We start from the raw sequence: 18,932 nt of genomic DNA on the forward strand, positions 1-18,932 counted from the left end.
TCAGCTATTGTCACAAGGTGATCTGTGGTCAATACTTCTATTTTTGTGGTTATATACACACTATAGCGTGTAACTGCAGCCTGCTCAGTATTAACTATGAATTACATGTATTTTGTCAGCTGCAGCATAACAAGTGATATTAGGATTCACAGCAGTTTCATAAATATATGAAACATAAAAATGTTAAGTTCATTTTAAAGACTGGCAGCTTTTCCAGTCTGAATGTGATGTTGTGCCAAAGACGTTTTGCTTTTCCAACATGAGCTCTATAAATTCTCTTAGGCTCCTCTTGTTTGTGTGTTACTTTTATTTGGTTATTTATTCAATTCGTGTTTCAATTTCAATTCGCATTATTTCTGTTATTACGGTGCATGTGCAATACGGCAATATCCAAGCTGACAGGCAGGTTTCTCATGTTTCTCCTTCGGACTAAACCTAGCTGTACGGTTCAAAGGACTTAGTATGACATGGCTGCATACTCTACATTACAGCCTGGATTCCCATCTACCCGGATGTATAACTCCATGTCACAGTGACATAGTAACACTGCAGTATATTGATTAATACAGCCGTGAAACAGACTGTAAAATGAGGTGCATGCAAAAAGCTCCAGGAGCAGCTCTCTGAATATCAAAAGTCTTACTTTGTGGTAATCTTCTCAGCCACCTGTGGAACAGTATGACTTCTATTTTTAGATACAATCTGCGCATTTTCTCACTTTCAGTCTGCAGCTCTGAATACCCATGTGTTCAGTAACTGTTGTTAAATATTTATCGACCCCAAATCCAACATCACCTGCTCAGTATCCATTGCAATGGCTTTAAGTACTCGAAGGATCGAAGGAGGTGTGACCTTTCCCTCTGCTCGGACACACCGTGGCACCAAAATGAGGTTCATGACATCTGTGATCACTCATCTGCATGCATTCCCTGGTGTTTAGGCTGCAAGTCTATTCTTTATATCGCTTTTATGTTCCCACCAAGTCAACCTCCAGTACAGTTCCTCATCTCTTATTATCGCTTCAAAAGTCACAGTTTCATAGAAATTCACAGAAACTGTAACCCAGGTGCATTTTTCCTAACATCTGTCTTGTTGAACATTAGTTTATATGCAGTGTTGCTCCATTATGATAGCAAAGATGTTGAAATGGAGACATGATTAAAAAGTGAGAAAATCCTTAGCAACGGCCAAGCGAATGACCCAAATCACCAGCTGCTGTCATCACAAAGCAATATACGCACAATGCACAAACAAAAGAAATGAGTTCACACAACAGTTGGGAAAAAATGTCTGTAAAGCTGCGTTTCCATCTTGTCCTTCCACCACAACACATCTCTCACTTTTTACACACCAGTGTTGAAGCCAGAGCGCCAACTGATGTGATGTTTGATTTTTACACCTGCGCTGACGAAACGCACAGCGAAACAGTGAACCCTGACAAAGCTCATCCACCCATGCAGCAGGGAACGGTCATCACTGTCACCATCACAGGATTTCCAGTCTAACAGCCACAGAGCTACCCCCACGCAGACTGCCTGTTTTCACTGTGAGAGAAAAGCAGCCACGCTGAGCCTGGGAGGACGTGCAGCTTTATTTTAAAAATCAATCAGACAGACAAACTGGTATGAAATGGCAGGGAGATAATGTGATGGTGTGGCGTGGTGACCTTTAAACACGGCCTGCCGCTACAGCCCAACCACCACAAAACCCTGACCTTTGTAGAAGCATTACAGAAGCCTCTAATCTGAGAGCTGGTTGGGGGATGGGGACACATGCACACATATGTACCTAATTTGCACAGGCATGGACACCACCTTGTATTTGTTTCATGCATATTTATGGATAAAGGCTGACACACGCGCAGCCATGTATTTACAGGTAGACACACGGAAACATATCGTGCAGACACACACAAACAAACGAACACTCAGCAGCCTTCCAGTTGGCTGCAAAGGCCAGATGTGATAATGGCTTCCTGTATGTTAATGCTGCCGGCTGGAACGCCTCTGTCTGCTCCTCAGTATTCCGCTCAGGTGACGCTCACATCATTTTGAATTGCAAAATGCCAGAAGTGGAATGACACATTGTTTTTAATGCCATTGCCAGTGTGCATTTAGAGAAAATACAGAAAAAATATCCTGTGGAGTGTTTGAATAGATAATTATGTGCGGCACTGTGTGTGCATATGTAAGTACGTACGTGTGCAGAGTGCAGACTGAGCAATCTGACCCAGGCAAGTGGAAGACTCGTGGTAATTGTTGGAAATGAGAAAATGGATCCATATATATTGATTATCTTCGTCCATTAGGAAAAATTGGTGATGTTTAAGCAAGTGATGTGATGACACATCAATACAAGAGAGCCAGGAATAAAAAAAATAACATCTATGATTCCAAAGGAAGTGCACATTCTGGCAGTCTGGTTGAATAGAGTCTTATCGAGAACTGCTTTGCTGAAGAGGAAATATATGACTTTTTCAGCTGAGTTATTTCTGCACAAACCGTCTGCAATTAAGAAACGGTAATTTATGGTTGGATGTCATTTGGCAGAGGAGGGAGAAGAAAGAAGAAGGTGGAGAAATGTTGTTTTACTATTTAAAAATGGGGATACTGATGCACATTGTTAGACAGTCTCCAAGGAGACATTGATAGTGCTGCAGTGTTATTCACATGAATAGTGTCATGGTGAAAATGAAGCAGGATATACGACCCTGAGTGAACTGCATGTGATCAGTGTGTAGAAGTGTCTTCCTGCACATTCCTGGCGTCATGGCAACATGACGCCAGTGCACTGCAAAAATGCCCAAGTGCTTAAATACAAATAATCTGAAGTATATTTATTCGTAATGGAAGAACGAACAAAGAATTTCTTTGTAGTGAAGCGAAACTGTGAGTTTAAAACAATGAAAACTTTCTAGTGAACTCCACTGCAATCAACCTATTCTGCACATACTCTGGATACCTTCTCCACTTTTAATATTAGGCTGCAAGCTTTACATATCAATGAAGCTCATAGTTGGTGCAGGATCAGGTAAAACTGTCATCACTCATTGCTGGCTCTTTGGTTCGTTGATCCAGTTCAACACAGGGCTGTGCATAGCTTTCCATTTACTTCTGGTAGCTGGTAGATCACAACCAGGAAGTGTGAGCAATTACGATGAGGATGAAGAGTGGAGATGACACACCTGTGGATGGAGATGCCTATGAGAGAGAGCATGGACTGTTTATGTCTGTGAAGGTTCTCAGTCATCCAGGTCATCGTAGTCAAAGGAGCTTGCAAAGAAAAGCGTCTGGACTTCTTTAAGTTGCTTGAAGACGTTTCACCTCTCATCCGAGAAGCTTCTTCAGTTCTAAGGTCAAGTCAGTTTCACACCTTGGCTCAGGCGATTAGAGGATCATCAGGGGGTCCTTTTGTCCCTCTGTGGGGGGAAACTCCCACTAGGTTTATATCTGGGACTCTCCACCATTTGACCTTAGAACTGAAGAAGCTTCTCTGATGAGAGGTGAAACGTCTTCAAGCAACTTAAAGAAGTCCAGACGCTTTTCTTTGCAAGCTCCTTTGACATGGACTGTTTAATTCACGCATGGAGAGAGTTTGCACAGGTGTTCCCCTGCCAGTAGGAGGTTCTCTAACATGAATGGGTGGGAGTAGATTGCCTGTGGCCCACTTCCCCCAGTAGATCATGCTCTCACCCCATTGATTGCACTCGCTAGCTCCCTTCTTGTGAAGGCCACATGCCCGAGCAGAGACTCTAGGGTTATGGATTCCCTGCTGGCTAGGCTACACAGGGCCATGTCAACTACCTCCCCATTGACTTTTCTTCGGGCCAAGCCGGCCAGCCCTCTTCCCTGTCTGCCTTACAATGCAAGGCAGCTTGGTCTGCTCTGGGGGCAGAGCCTTGGTTTTAATTTTCCATGAACTGGGAGACCACCTGCAGTTCCTCCGCAGACCCCGCCGTCATGTCCATCCCAAACTTTACGATCCAGCGTCGACCAGAGCTCAGCCACTCTCCCCAGTAGTTCCCCAGACAAGGCTGAACAGCAGCAGGTGTGTGCCATCATCCCCCTTAGGTGTGACCGGCCTCCCGGGGGAACACACTCACCTGTGAGGACTGCTAGCCCAAGGCAAACCCATCAAATATATTCAAGTTCATAAACACTCATGAACCCTGGGTCACCAGACCCAGGCCCATGACACTCAGCTCTCCTGGGGAAATGTGCAATATGGGAGGTGGATGCTGGGGACCACCAAGCTGGGCTTTTCTCACACTATCTTTTGGTTCCCAAGCAGGATGCAGGACTGGGGACTCTGCCTGATTTTGGATCTCAGGGGCCTCAACCACTATCTTCAGTACCTGAGATGCAAGATGCTGAAGGTCCCCAAGGTAAGGCAGGCCATCAGTGCCCTGCATTCCTACTGAAGGCCCTGTCTGAATTCCACCTGTTCCATTCAGGTGAGCTTCGAACAGCTCCCACTCAGAGGTTGGCCCAGGAGGCAGCTCAGCACCAGGCTGCCTTGTGCTCTGGCCATGCTTTGGCAGTGTAGTCAGTACCCGGCCGTCCATTCAGGGATCCTGAGTCGACAGCTTTCTAGAACCTGGTTGTCCCACTAGATCGTGGACACCATTTAGGAGGCATATGCCTCTTCAGGGTTTCCCTTCTGGAGTGCGCGCCCACTCTACCCAGAGGGGTGGCCACATAGTGGGCCTCAGCCATTTGTGCGGCGGCAACATGGTCATCTGCATCAACCTTCCCCAGGTTTAACCACCTGAATGTGGCAGCCAGCCCCTCTGTCGGGGAGAACGTCCTGCCTCTTAGTGGTAGGTGGATAAGGGATCATTTGTGTCCAAAGCAGTCAGTATACTAAACAATGAGATGCTGTGACATATATTGTTTAATTGTTGTATTAAAGTTTTGTATATTAAAACTTATATTTCATTGTGTTTTTTATTATATATTTATGTTATTTTTGTTGGTTCGTATGAAGTAACTTGATTGCTTTATGACTTGGTGAAGCGAAGACAATTCTCCATTGATGTGAATAACAACGTTATTCTATTCTAGTCCTTTAGTCAGGGGTGCTATGAAGGATGGTTTGGAGATGGTGGCTCTGACAGAAAGACAGGAGGCCAGCTGACGATGTTCATGGCTTCATGGGGTGTAAAAAACATGGACATGACTAGTGTAAAGAACACACGGCAGATCCGTCCACACATTCATGCTATTCAGCATCTTGCTTTTATTCACTGGTTGCTGTTCACACGTGGCTGCAGCTTTCCAGCCGCCAGCCGAACATACACACCAACAACAACAATTCTCACGACCCAGTACAGATTTTAAAGCCGGCAAGGTGTGATTGCAGATGCCGCGCTGGTGCGTTCGCCTCACTCGCAGCGGCACCTCAGACCACGCCCCGCCACAACTAGAAATTAATACAAGAGCTGAGGCTGAGTGCTTTGGAGACAAAGTTAGAGAGGCAAGGCTGAGGTGGTTTGGACATGTGCAGGGGATGAATAGTGGGTATGGTGGACAAAGGATGGTGAAAATGGTGCTGCAGGAGGAAAAGAGGAAGACCTCAGAGAGGTTCATGGATCTAGTGAAGGAAGACATGCAGAGGGTAGGTGTAAAACAGAAGAAGATGGTATAGAATGAGATGTGGGGACTATTAAAGGGAGCAGCTGAAAGAAGTGGTTGCAGATAACATATGACTCTGGCTCTTCCTGTAGAGTGCTATTGTGTCTCTACACAGACTCCAGGGATGGGCACGGTTCTGGTCCTCTTCCTGTCCACAGCCCACTTAGTCTTTGCCAGGGTAACCTGCAGATGCTTCTGTTTGTATCATGTAACAGAGCAGACTGCAGCAGTCCTGCAGAAAGGTGAAATTTGGATATTGTGGTCAGTTTTTCTGTACCCTTAAATTGTGTAGTGAAAGTAGACAGTAAAGGAGAAAATCGAATCACAAAGAAAAAAAAAATTGCAGAGAAACTTATTTTTCATTGTGAATAAATGAAGATTCTCTCACATTCAAAAGGAAAAAATAACTCTTTGTGCAGGAGCTCCTTTGCTTCTTTCAGGCACAGCGTTTGCTGTAAAGTGTAGGGAAGGTGACTGTGTGAGCGTGCAGTGGTGGTCCAGCCTGAGGTGTGACACATTGTTGCACAGCCTTATGCAACACTGACATCTTTTGGTGCTGGTGGGGCTGACTGTCAGTGCAGCCTGTGCGCCAGCCACACTCCCCTAAATAAACACACAGTTTGCCTGTTTGTTGACAAGATTGCAGGTAAGTGGAAGTGTCGCTCAGCCAAATATGCAGGAAATACGACCGTGTTCTGGGCGTAGTGCGGGTGTTAATTTTCACTGGTTCCTAAACACTGGATCCATAGTTCATAGAGGACAGAGGTACAGGAATATCAGGAGTGGAAGGTCTAACAGTATATCAGAGCTCACAACCTTTCTTCAACAGAATGATGACTTGAAATATATTTTGAAGCTAAGGCTTCTATATTGTTACTTAAGTAGAGTCATGGATGCAGAACTTACAGTAATAATTGTTCTTTCATAAACCGTATAAAATTCAAATATGTATGCACTTCAAATAAATCTTTAAAAATGTTTAAAAATCCATGTGAATGAAAATATAAATGGTATAAAAGTGTAAAAAAGGCTAAATACACAGAGACACATAAGCAAAGAAGACGTCATACAAATCAGGAGTCAAAGAGAAAACCTCTCTCTCTCTCTCTGGTAGACATGCGACAGCCCTGACCTTTATTATTATTATTATTATTATTATCATTATTATTATTATTATTAGCACTTTATACAAATTGTCTTGTTTACCCGTTCATACAAGCCATCAAAGAACAACTCGGAGTCAGTATCTTGCACAGGGATATTTGACATGCAGACTGGAGCAGCCAGGGATCAAACAAACAGGTTGCTGTCAGTATTTTTCTTTCCTAGTTTTAAGTTTGAGTTCACTGGAATGAATGAGAATAAAAGGCTAAAACGATACTGCAGTGTTGCAAAACTATAATCACATTATGGGGCAGCGCTTTTACACTTTGACTTTGTTGGATCTGTTAAGCTTAACATTTAATAATACATAATAAATAGCACATATGTCATCATAACAGAAAAACAAACTTTAAAATAAACAAACAGAAAATATAAAATGAAAAGAAAAATTAGAATGACTTAAAAATAAAAGAACTCCAGTGGTCCTGTTCAGACACGTTTCTGGCTAAATCATGCTCATGGCCTTTCTTTATGAGGCAACACATGTACACTCAGCATTTTGGCCAAAAAACATGAACAATCTACAGCCAACACTCAACTTTACTGCGAACAACAAAGACGCACAACGAGAACTCAGCTTCCGGGCCAAAGTCAAACGTGACCGGTCGCAGCTTTTACTTTGAAAGCCGTTAGAGGAAGTGGCATCCTCGGCGGGCCTCTGAGTGCGGCTGCTGCGCGGAGTTGAGGTGGAAGTTTGTGTTTAGTTAGTCTCCGGAGCTGAGAGCGATGAGCGGGCACACGGTCCCTGCAGACTTCTCAGAACACATGCTGGACCTGGACGAGGACGAGGACCTGGAGGTTTTCACCAAGGTAACTCCCGCAGCCGCGGGACTGCGCTTCCAGCCGCTGCTCAAGTTTACTCTTTCCGAAGATTCACCGCCCACACTCACACATACACTCGTCGGGTCGAGGGGCAGCTCTTCGGCGCGTGTTTGCGCAGGCGCAAGAGGTGAAGAGCTCGAGCTTGAAACAAAGGATGAAAGGTGGGGCTGCTGAAAGTTTTCGCTGTCATGTTGTCATCAGGTTAAAGAGTAGGAGAGCTGTGGAGCCGGCTTTACGCGACTGAAGAAAACTTTTGTGATACTTCTCTCAAAATGTCGAGTTAAGATCTCAGACTTGATAGATAATAACTCAAAACCGAGAAACTATCTTGAAGTTTCGATTTAGAAGTCGAAGCTTTCAGCTTGGCTCTGTGTGTGTGGAAGCCTGTGAGTTCACTTCATTCATGCGTGCACACTTCCGGGCTCAGTCATGTGACATCACTGTAAAAGTGTGTGATCGTCCACGCCAACACATAAAGTGCGCTCACTGTTAAAAATTCACTCGCATGATTGGAGGAAATCTCAGGTCCACGGAAGCAGCAGGTTCCATCTTCACTTACAGTCTATGTACACTCAGCAGTCACGTGATCGGAACCTCCCAGGTGTGTGTTTTCTGACGATCAGCTGAGTTTTGAAGATTTAGTGCTGCTGTGTGATGACTGCAATGTTATTCTCACAGCCACGAGAGCCTGAGTGGCAAGTCTGAAAGAAGTTCTATAACAACTCTTAGTTATTGTGTTTGCAGCTCTCTGTAGATTTCATTTCAAATAAGAGTGAAGCAAGATGTGTGTGGTGGTCTGTGCTCAGGTGGTCTGTGCTCAGGTAAACAGGGCTGTGTTCTAGTTGTGATGAAATCCATAGTAATAGTAGTGATGGGCAGATGAAGCCCCATGAAGCACTGAAGCTTTTCATCCAATTGGTTCACCCCAACGCGAAGCTTCATGAAGCTTCATTTGCTCTAGCAGGACACCTACTGGACGTAAAAATAATAGCTGGCATGAATTTGAAAAGTGTGGCATTTTGCACACAGCCTGTAAATGTCAACAACAAAAGGAGTGTGTAAAACATGTATATTGTAGTGATGGCAGTATACTGTGTATATTTATAGTGGCAGTATGGGAAATGATTATTTGGAAATGCTTGAAATGGAAATGATCATTTACTGTGAGGTGAGGTGTGGTTGGGGTGTGGACAGTAGTTGTGCTTTTGTAACGTTGAGGTATGGACAGCTACACACTGAGGCTTTGAGCCTCAGTCCTGCCTGTTCACATTTTATTCTGTAAAAACTAAATTTTCACTGCTTTTATGACCTTTTTAGTGGGGAGAACATAGCTAGGATTTAATGATTTAACAAATCTTTTGAATCCTTTGTCCTCCACAATGCTAAATGGCTGGGAGTCCTCAATCACCATGCTGACCAGGTCTTCATCTATTTGAGATTGTTCTCCTGAGGAAAGACAATAAAGATAAAGCACAAATATAAATATCACACACGTAACTTATAACAGTTGTATAATATTGTTATATCATTTAGTAACATTACTGCATCCTATATTATCATTGCATTTGATGGCTCACCTGGTCTTGCTCCACAATCGGTGTCCCCCTTATTCTCATGCAAAGCTCTGTAGTGCCTAAGCATGGATGAGGTGTTGTTGTTATATCCCAGCTCCCTGGCACATAGAAAACACTTCACCTTGTACAAAAGTCAAGACAGCTCAACATAAATTGTATTGCACCATCAGTATCATGAAAATACATCTTCTGTAGAAATTTACATACCTCGTTGGGAGGAATAAGATCAAAATGTTCCCACACAGGGGAGGACATGCTCCTCTTCTTAGCTGGCTCCATTCTCTCCTGACTTTCTCTCCTCACTCTCATAAACCTCCAAACGGTCTCCAAACTCTCACTAACGTCAACAACTCTCCATCAAACACCCACATTTTTGAATGAAGTCTGAGGGGTTTATATCGCTGTCATATCTCGCGGCAAAGTTCGAACCACTTCATGAACCAGTCACGTGGTACAGCCGGGCAGCGAGACTTCGGACGTCATCATTTTCAGCTCCTCCCATAAATGAAGCAAGCCTCGATACGCGCTTCGCGGAAACGCCCCCTCCATTACTCGACACACGCTCCGAAGCCTCGATACAGAACGTCCCATCACTAAGTAATAGTAGAACCCACTCCAGCTGTAACAGTGATAGTGCTGTGCACTCCAACCTCGATTCGTTGTACTAACCAGGTTCCAAAACAGTGAGACACTGTGCAATCTGTAAATAAAAACCACATTTGAACATCTCATACGTCCACATTTTATTCACAAGAAAACATAACAGATGTTTAAACTGGGAAATTTTTTCTCAGGGCCAGGGGCAGATCTAGAGGGTGTTTTGCATATGACAGTGTTGTTTATTGAAATAAGATTGCAATAACACTTTGAGCCTAGCTACAGTTAACACTGAATATATTGCATAGTGTTACCCCCCTCCATCATTAACAAATGGTTCAGCCCACAGCGCAGACCGGCTTTATTACTTGTTGTCAGTAGCAACCCATGCCTATGATTGTGCCAGAGCACATTTTGAATGAACACCATGGACATTTCAGATTTCACACAGGTGGTTGGTTGTTACACTCTGAAAAAAAAAACCTATAACTACTTATAGGAATTTATGTTTTTTGTGTGATTTTAGATCAGTTGTGTTACTACAGCATGTCAATGAAAGAAGTGTAAATTCGACACGTGAGGTTGAGCTGAAGCGAATGAGACCAAACAAGGCAAAAAAGATAAAATAATAATAATAGTAATGGATTGGATTTATATAGCGCTTTTCAAGGCACCCAAAGCGCTTTACAAAAATGAAACAATTTAAAGATGAAATACAAAATCAAAATTTAGAAAATCAAAACTGGCCGGTTATATTTTGGACCTCAGAGAGTGAACCCAACAAATCATGAAAATTTAGGCTTCATTTTTGTTGACGGTGCAGATCTCTGACACTTTGTGTAAATTAAGCAACAATTTGATTGTTGTTGTTGTGGTTGTTGTCCCGTTTGGATCTTTAGCCATCAGAATTGTTGTCTTAAGGCCAAGAAAGACGCCAAGCGGATTTATTTTACCAAGTGGATCATCATGGCCTTGCCATATTGGTCCATTTGATTGACCTTTATTATAATTATGTATTTATTTTATTTTCGGTTGCTATAAATGGGACAAACAATTTGATTATTTCTAACAAACAAAGTGTGAACTTCCGCCCCATGTTGTGTAGCTTTCTGGATTTTATACTTATTGGGCTACATATTTATTTATTATACAGGCTGTACAGTACATAGCATCAAAATACACATTTAATGCAACTGAAATGTTTAATTATGTGGGCTACAGAGAATAATTAAGTTATTGACTGTATTTATATGTAACGTGTATGAGCGACATGTATATATGTACACGTTACATATAAATGCTGTAAGTATACTTACGGCATTTAAATCATTTTAACCATATGTAACACCTGCGTATGTGTTTGTTTGTTTTAAAAAGGCTTTGATTTGCCACCCCATCTGATCTCCATGCCACCCTAAGAAAATTTCTTTACATCCAGCCCTGTCAGGGCCATGTTTCCTACTGTGCACTAGGCAGTCCTGGCTGGTTTCATGATGCTCTGGATCAGGGCTGTCCAAACGTTTTGCAAAGAGGGCCAAATTTTATAAAGTGAAGATGCCCAGGGGCCAATGGTTCCGTAACAAAGTTGCATGAAAATATAATGAAGAACAATTTTAATGGTCACAATTACCTTTATTTTTAAAATGGAACTGTACCTAAATAAAAGCCACTCAGGCAAGCAGGAACAACTCTAAAGACACAATTGTGCCTTTCATTTATATCTGGAGAGTCAGATAACATTGAACAAACTGTGAAGAATACCCTACATTTCCATGAGTTTGCAATATCTTTGCCTCATGAACATTTTAAACAGGAGTTATAAGTAATGAAAAGTGGTCTGTTATCAATAAAGTTAAACAAAAAGTGAATTTTGCCCTTCACTTTTACAAGATCTTTCAGGAAGCCAAAGTTTTTCACATCTACAGGAAGATTACACAACTGGGAAGTTCACTTGCACAAGAAATACACATATTTACACATATGTAAATATACACAATATGTACACAACACACACAACTATGAGTTAAGAGCATAACATCAACAGTTAAAGCCAAATCTTAAATGTTTAATAAAATGAGCCATCATTTGATTCAGCTGTGCTAAACCCGAAAGAGAACTAAAACATGCAGGGTAGCAGCTCTCCAGTAATTTGGACATCCCTGCACTACTGAGAGGGGTGATACTGAGATCGAGATTTTAGTAAAGCGATCAGGTCTGGTTTGAGGGCAGTGGTTGAGATGCGTAAAATATCGTGGGAGACACTCATCCTTGATCTCACAGGGTTCTTCTTTAAGTTCATGAGAGAGAATTTTGCTCACACAAATATGTGAAACGCGATAGCTGTTGCGTAACTCTTCATTTGGGCATTAATGTCCTCTGGGAAACTGTCAGTAACCTCTTTCAAAGCTGGGAAGTGTGCGGTACAGGGCTCTGTTAGGGACAAGTGTCTTTGGAAAAGTTGCCGTTTGCTTCCAAAGGCCTTGATGTGAGCGTATAGTTGGCTCCCCACTGCGTCGTTTCCTTGAAGATTAACATTCAGCGCATTCCGATGCTTCGTGATGTCGACCAAAAAGCCAGATTTGCCAGCCATACAGTATCAGACAGTTCTTCCACTGGTTGTCCCTTCTCATCCAAAAACTGTCTGATTCTGTCTGAGAGAGAAAAATCGCTGTAGTGCAGACCACCTCACATCGTTGTGATAAATTATGTCACTGTATTCAGCCTGGATGTCGTGCAGAAACTGCTGAAACTGTTGGTGGTACGGAGCTTTAGAGCGAATACAGTTGATTGTCTTTGCTACTGGTTTCATAACATCATCAAATTTGAGATGTTTGGCACAGAGAGCCTGCTGATGATTGATACAGTGAAGTTTAACAGCGTTACCTGCTTCTTTGCTGACTTTATTGCAGATCCGCCACAGCAGGTGCACCATCAGTAATGATGCCTTTACTCCATGGTAGCGTCACATCATCAACAGCTTCACAAACAGAAGCCAATCCTCTGGTTTGACCCTTAAGGCTTTTGAGATCCAGCGGCTCCTCTGTCACGTTCATCTTGTCGTCGACTCCTCGTAAAAGAATCAGCAGTTGCGCGGTGTCAGATGCATCGGTGCTTTCATCGCAGTCTAATGAGTAATAATCAAAATCCACTCCTCTGTCCCCCAGCTGCCTGTCGAAGTCTGACGATATATCCTCAACTCTGCGTGCCACAGTGTTGCGTGCCAAGCAAACATTCAGAAATTCTTGCTTCCTCTCGGAGCAAATGTTCTCCACCATTTTCATGACACAGTCTTTGAGAGACGTACCTTCAGTGAAAGGTTTGCCATGTTTAGCTATTAACACTTCGTAGCTGGCTTTGCTGATATCTTCATGTGTCCCACAGGCCCGCGTGATTAATCGCTGTTGCGAAGCCAGAGCAGCTTGGAGCTGCTTCAGCTTTTCAGTGCGCTCACTCCCTGTTAGCTTGTTATATGTTGCAGCAAGTTTAGTCTCGTAGTGTCTCCTAATGTTGAAATCCTTAAACAAGGCAACAGTCTCTTTACAAATCAGACAAACACAACTGCCTCGAGTTTCAGTAAAAAAATGCTGCTATTCCCACCGCTCCTGAAAGCGGCGGCCCTCACTGTCAACCTCTTTTTTTTTTGTACTGTCGCCATGGCAGAAATGAGCAGAGAAGGGCGGGCTCACAGCACAGGTGCAGGTAGCTGAAAAATGTGCTGCCACCATGTGGTGAAAAAAGGAATTGCATTTTTAAAGTCATGATTTATTTATTCGGACTAAGGAAGTGAGCCATAAATAATACATAATTAGACTGAAGCTGCGGGTCACGTGAAATCTGACTGTGGGCCAGACTTTGGGCATGCCTGCTCTAGATGTTCTCAGCTGGTGAAACTGGACTCTTACTATGAAGTAAGTGAATGGTCAAGTGTTCCAGGTCCTGGACGAAAGCTGCATTGTCTCATGTACATGTGAGGTTCAGCTAACAGACAAACTCTCCTTTGCAGTACCCCAGCATAGCCTTAAGGGTGAACCAGTGAATCGTCCCACTCATCCCCAGACAGTTTCATTTAAATAGCGCCAAATCACAACAACAGTTGTGTCAAGGTGCTTTATATTGAAAGGTAAAGACTAGTGATGGGAATGGCAATAATTCCATTATTGATATTATTTATCGATTTGATATTTTGTCAATTCTCACTGGGATCTCACTAGGTCTGCTTTAACAGTTACCACCATCAGTAAGCAACATATCAAAGACATGTGAACAAATTAACTGCATGTTTTTGGTCAAATGTTTGTCCATTTTGGATGTGTTTCCTCTCTTCATTGTGATCAGTGTCATTATTCAAAAAAGTAATGAACAATTTTATTAAAAGTAATGCAGTACCTTACTTAATTACTCCAAAGAGAAAATTATTCATTATACTCCTCATAACACAACCTGAAAAACAGTGTCTCATAATTGCCATTTAAATCTAAACGTACAGTCCCACACACCAAAACAAATCCCTGTCCTGATGAGGATCTTTCTCAGTGTTTAGGTCTGAGCACAAAGCCAGCAGCACAGTACAAAGATGAAAACCAGCAGAAAGACGCTTCGACGCCACAGTGATTCCACACATGAACAGGTAGAAATGAAGGCTGCTTCGTGACATCTGTTACCCGATGAGGTGGAGTGACGGCACACTTGACCGCGGTCCTATGCTGGCATTTACTCAGCTTTAGCGTCACTCTGGATTTTTGGCTAGCTTTAGCGTTAGCATGCTGTCTGTGCAGGTGTTTGCAAAGAGCCGAAGTTATGTTAGCAGTATAATAGTTTCTGTCCGTCATGCGGTTTACACTTTACCATTACATTCTTGACCTTCTGTGCAATAAAAGTAATGTCCACGCTGTAAACTGCCCTGCAAGAGCCGATATGCGCGGTCGATAGACAAGCAGACTGACGATGACTACTCAAATTCTCGATTACTACAATGATACAACTAAGGAGGTCCCAAAATATTCCTTCCACCCCCGAATATATCCCCAGTTGAGGTCAGCAGCACCTTCACCCCCACTTTACACCCTCTGAGTAAAGAACTGCCTTCCACTCCTGAGTCACGTGACAGTTTGCCAGCCCCTATGAAAGGAACTAAATTATGTCTAAACCAGTTTACCCGAGCTGGGATAGGGTTACTAGGGCCCCAACCTGGAGCAATGCCTGGGGAGGGAGCTCCAAGGAGAGTGTCTGGTGGCCGCAGCTTGAAGAGACAACATGGGCCCGCCTTCTATAGACCCACCACAGGAGGCACTGTAAGGTCGGCTGCAGTGTTGTGTCGGACTGCAGTCGGGGAGGAGGCCCTAGCAGTCAGATTCCTATCGGGACATGGAATGTCACTTCTTTGGTGGGAAAGGAGCATGAGCTAGTGCGTGAAGTTGAGAGATACTAGCTAGATATCGTTAGGCTCACCTCAGTGTAATCCTGGCGACTAATTTGTTAGCCGATTAACTGTGGAAAAGAAATTAGACTAATTATCAGTCTGAAATGAAGAAACACTCAGAGATTAAGTTAAATTCAAGAACTGTTTAATGGAAAACGTCGAAAACTAATACGAAAGGTGTTTAAAAGGCATTATTACGTTCTTATAATGACACATGATGCTTGGCTGAATATGACAGAATATGACAACCGCTTCAATAAAAGCTGAAGTAACAAAACAATAAATCATCTAGCAATTTTCTCTGGCTTATCTGAATGACTGGTAAGTCTGGTACTGAATAGTGACAGCAAAGATTAGTCGGCTAGTTGAGTAGTCATGTACATCCCTTTGGGTCGGGGGACAGGTCCTGACTATCAGTTGCAGTCTTCTTGGAGTCACTGAGTGGGGTGATGGAGGGTGCTCTGCCTGGTGACTCCATCGTCCTACTAGGGGACACCTTGGCAAGGGCGGTGTGACCTGGAGCCTAATGATGTCTCCACAACTCCAGTTTCATGTAGAGTCCACTCTGGTGTACAGAGGTAAAATGACACAAAATGTGTCATTGTCCAAAAACCTATGGACTTACCTGTGTGTTGCTTCAGTTATTTCACATGGGCGTTACCCATGCAGGTATTCGTGTTGGATGCTGCAGAAAGAAAGAACAGCAGTTTGCACAGGCTCACCTATAAGAACCTTTGAGATCTTTGATCCCCAAAGGCGGCTCCTGTCTTCTTGACTCTACACGAGCGAAACTGTGATTGTGAGCTTATAGGAGAGATGACAGCATGCCGTAGAGCAAAAAGGTGCAAAAGAGCCTAGTCTTGAACATAAACACGAGTCGACATACACACTGATATGAAAAGCGGTTTAATGGAGGGATTTCAGTCAGGACGAGCTGCGTGCATGAAAGAAATGAAGCTACCAACAGTCCTGTTACTATGACAACTGTTGCTGTCACAGTCCAGTGCTGCTGATGAGGATCTGAGCGTGTGCAGATGCGTCCTGCATGTGGCTCAGGTATTTTTACACATTTAACACACTGCACAGCTGTACGGTCCCTGCAGCCGAGCACACATCTATGCTTCCACATCATGTTACCATAACAACCAGTTCACTCACAAAGACATACAGGGAAGTAGTTGTGAATAGATGTTAGCCGAGGGCAGAAGCATCGCTGCTGCTGTTTCTGCTTTCTGCAGATGGAGATAATGTAGAACTATCAACCATCCAGAGACCAGAGCCATGCCACGTTTGTCACCACACACCATCACAGGAGCCCGACGCTGACCTCAGACTGCTGTTAGAGGAAACACACCTGTAGGCAAAGCGTGTACGCTTCACTACTATTTGCATAAAGTGGATCATTTGAATGCAGAAGCAATAATATCCATGGTGAAAGGGCGGAGCTTACAGATGACATGGTCTGTTGTGAGGTGACAGTTTGATGGAAGTGTGTAGATGCTGTTGATGTTGTTGCACTGTGTGGCTGAATTTGAAACCGGGAGCTGCAAAGCTCACTTCGTGATGTGAATATGAGTTTGTTGTTTGGACACCAGCTTCTCTGGTCTGGTGTCTGAACTGTGCGTGTGGAGCTGTAAAGGTAGCCAAACATGGAACGATGGCTTCTGCCTCCACACTGATGTCGGCATGTTTCAGGGGCCAGCTGTAGTACCAAGGACGTGTCTGTCTACTACACCCAGCTTTATTGTCATTCAACTACTGGACAAGATATGAATGAAACACACTTTTTAGTCTCATTATATGCACTATGCTACTAAACATAACATTGAGTCCCCTGTCTTACCCTCTAAATAAGGCTGCCACAAACGATTATTTTGATAGTCGACTAGTCAGATCATCATCCATTGGAAACAATGTGCCAGGAGTCCGACCCAGAAAGAATAATAAGAGTAACATTAACACTAAGTAGCTGCGGCCATTGCTGGAAACTGGAATTGGCTGGGCTGTGCTATGAATTCTGGGATAGGTTGGTCCATGACAGAAGATGCTGACCTTGAATTTGGACACAGCTAGGATACCAGACTCATCTTCTTCTTCTTCTTTGGTGTTTAACGGCAGCTGGCATCCTTGTGCTGCCACACTCTTAAATCCTACTAGTTATTCCTGCGTCTTACAAAGCTTCAAACGACGCCTCGACTATTAAATTAGTCGTTGACGATTCGTGACTAGTCGACTAATCGTGGCAGCCATAAATATAAAGAAGGAATCATTATGAAGCAGAATATTGCACAGCTGCTGTCAGGTGTGGGTGACATCAACACTTCACAGACTCATGTTCAGTAAGTCGTGTTGTTGAGGTGGAAGGTGTTGACTATTGAGGGTGGAGCAGTTTAACAGTCGGGCTGAAGGTTTTTTACTGGACGCAGCGCGGCCTCCTCCTACTAGGCATTAGAGCAAGCACCTGTGCTTACAGGTGGTGCTTGTTCTACATCTAATGGTGTTGGTGCCACTGATGCGTGGTAAGTCTGCAGACTTTTACCGTCTGCAGCTCCTTCCCCAGTGCGTCTGCCATGCCACACAGTGAAGGCGTAGGTCAGGACGCGCTCCACCACACAGCTGTCGAAGGACAGCATTCAGTCCAGCACATGCTAGGTCATCTTCTTAATAGGTGTAGTGTTGATGGTGTTAGTCAGAGGTACGTAATGGACGGGCCGTCTACTCTATCTAATTAGAGAGCAGGGGAAGTGCCAGGTTTGCAGAAGTCCACAACTATCTGCCTGGTTGTCTGGATGTTGAGGATGAGGTATTTGTCCCCACACCATGTGTCAGGTCCTCCACCTGCAGCATGAACAACATCTCATCCTGTAGCTCTTTCAGTCACAGGTCATCGGTGTGGGCAGCTGTGGGCTGAGCACAGTGGCTGTGCAGGCTCTGTGGCCTGCAGCTCAGGAAATGCACAACTGAGCTCCATAAACTTATGAGTCATTGTTGTCTATGTGAGAGGGGGCCTGATGTCGTACTGAGCACTGATAGGAGTCCTCTGCCCCAGGTGCTGTATGCGCTTCCTTATGTAGTCAGAAAAGACGACGTGTTTTCCTTCAGGTCCTCACTGCTGCCTGTCTGAACACCTGCCAGTCTGTAGTCTCTAACATGGACACAGCCCCTCACTGCATGTAGTCCTGCAGCTTGGACACAGAACCCGTTATGACACCATAGTTTGATGAGGAGCCTGTCTACACCTATACATGGTCCTTTATCAGAGCACTTGATCAACAAACTCCAACATGAAGAAAAGTGAACTTTGTAGCTGCTCCATCCACCGTCGTTTGTTTTACACAGGAAAAATATATGTCAATGCTTTTGCATTCTTTCAGAAATGTAGCTGGGTAATTATGTCATTGGCATCGGTGAGCCACTGTCAATATGTGACATATTGAAATCGCGTTTGAATTTGCGCTTGTTTTTTGCTTTCACTTTGCAATCGCGCGAACTGTTTATAGAGAGCGACAGCACTGATCTGTGAGTGATGATAATTTGTGCACCAATTCCTCTGACATCGTCTTATTAATCGTTAGCTTACTATGCAAACATGACAAGTGAAATCTCCCACAGCAAGCTTAAACATGTGAGAGGTTGATCGCGCAGAGAATTGCTGAGCTTATGTGAGTGTGTGTGTAAAACCAGCAGGACATATATTTCAGTTCTGCTGAGCCAAATAAGACA

General features: G+C 43.7%; 1 protein-coding gene across 1 annotated transcript in view; it reads left to right on the forward strand.

Annotated features, from left to right (window-relative positions):
- The first annotated feature begins 7,421 nt into the window (after positions 1 to 7,421).
- Positions 7,422 to 18,932, forward strand: part of snx7 (sorting nexin 7) — a 33,046-nt gene continuing 21,535 nt past the window's right edge. Inside the window, exon 1 of the mRNA XM_004572900.6 lies at positions 7,422 to 7,607. Coding sequence (XP_004572957.2) covers positions 7,524 to 7,607 — 84 coding nt within the window. The 5' untranslated portion in view covers positions 7,422 to 7,523. The remainder of the gene's footprint in view (positions 7,608 to 18,932) is intronic.

This window comes from Maylandia zebra, linkage group LG9 (genome assembly GCF_041146795.1).
Source record: "Maylandia zebra isolate NMK-2024a linkage group LG9, Mzebra_GT3a, whole genome shotgun sequence".
NCBI lineage: Eukaryota > Metazoa > Chordata > Actinopteri > Cichliformes > Cichlidae > Maylandia > Maylandia zebra.